General features: G+C 61.8%; 1 protein-coding gene across 1 annotated transcript in view; it reads right to left on the bottom strand.

The window, feature by feature from the left end:
* CTSA (cathepsin A) overlaps positions 1-1,148 on the bottom strand; it is a 22,620-nt gene extending 21,472 nt beyond the window's left edge. The window contains exon 1 of the mRNA XM_031058038.1: positions 876-1,148. Within this exon, the coding sequence (XP_030913898.1) occupies positions 876-1,090 (215 nt within the window). The 5' untranslated portion in view covers positions 1,091-1,148. The remainder of the gene's footprint in view (positions 1-875) is intronic.
* Between the last annotated feature and the right edge of the window lie 180 nt (positions 1,149-1,328).

Raw genomic sequence — 1,328 nt, 5'->3', positions numbered from 1 at the left:
GTGGCCGCTGTGCATCGCACCGGGAACACCGAGAACACCGGGAGCGCCCCTCGCTGTGGCCGCTGTGCATCGCACCGGGAACACCGGGAACACCGGGAGCGCCCCTCGCTGTGGCCGCTCCCCAGGGCGGCGTGCGGGCATCGGTTCCTGCCTGGCTGCCTCCCCCTCCTCCCTCCGCACCGCTGTGCAGCAGCTGGGGGCTCAGAGACTGCGCTCTCTCTCTTGTCTCTCTTCAGCAACAAGTGCATTGCTTTCCACCCTCACTCCTTGCTCCCCACAAGGAAGGCGTAGAGGACTTGTCTCCCTTGTCCTCCTCTCAGCAACTGCTTGAAGAAGCACTTCATCACATTGGTGTGGAAGCTGATACCCATGTGTTTGTGTCTTTATCCCTAAACCACACGGTTCTGCAGCTCTGGAGGAGCAGGCTAGAACCAGACAAGAAAAGCTTCAAAGAAGGAGGTTAAATTGTATTTCAAGAAGGCAAGTTATATTTTAAAAGGGCAAAGGGAGCAACTGCATAACTAGTGAGTGACCTTGTAGCCTTTGTGCACACAAGCAGATCCACCAGCTAAGATGGAAAGGAAACAGGGTCACTACATCTGCCTGGAGAAGTGAAGGCCGTGGAATGCTCCCTGAGGGAAACCTGCTATCACCTTTCCACTGCAGTGAGGTAAGAACAGCTGGAGAATGCTGCAGATGCCGATGCTTGGACTCGAGCTGGAAAAGGCAGGAGCTATACAGCGAACACAGCAGGTGTGTGACACAGCTGGCGGTGCCCCGGTACCGGGGCATCCCACTACCGGGATCTGCCCGGTTATCAAAGCCAGGTACGGGACAGGGCCTGTGCCCGGGGCAGCGCTGGGCTGGGCCCAAGCGGCGGCTCCACGGGGCCCGGCGGTGCTACACCGGGGGACCGCGGGCGCACGGCCCTGCCCACAGCGGTTGCTGCGAGCTCCAGACGGACGCGGCGGGCGGGCCTTACCTGGCGTCCTGGCGGACAGCGGTGCTGTGCTGCCAGTTGTGGCTGCGCACCGGGCCGCAGCTCCGCAGCCCGTAGGGGCAGCCCTTGCAGGTGAGGAAGCGGGCGCATGGCGAGCGGTGGTCGCGGAGGGACGCCCGGACCGGCTCCGCTCAGCCGCCCAAGCCCACCCCGCCATCCCCGTTAAACCAGCCGGGCACCGCCCGCATCCTGATCTTGACCAATCAGCGCCGTCGTCTCCCGATTGACAGGAGGCGAACCAACTAGCTTAGAGCATCCTGACAAGACAAGGGTGACTGACAGCTCTAGCGTCCAATCAGATGGCGATCTTTGCCCAGCGGATGGGCGG

The sequence above is a fragment of the Geospiza fortis genome, unplaced genomic scaffold, assembly GCF_000277835.1.
Source record: "Geospiza fortis unplaced genomic scaffold, GeoFor_1.0 scaffold188, whole genome shotgun sequence".
Classification (NCBI taxonomy): Eukaryota; Metazoa; Chordata; class Aves; order Passeriformes; family Thraupidae; genus Geospiza; species Geospiza fortis.
Note: the sequence above shows the minus strand (reverse complement) of the source record. Positions and strands in the feature narration are given on the sequence as shown.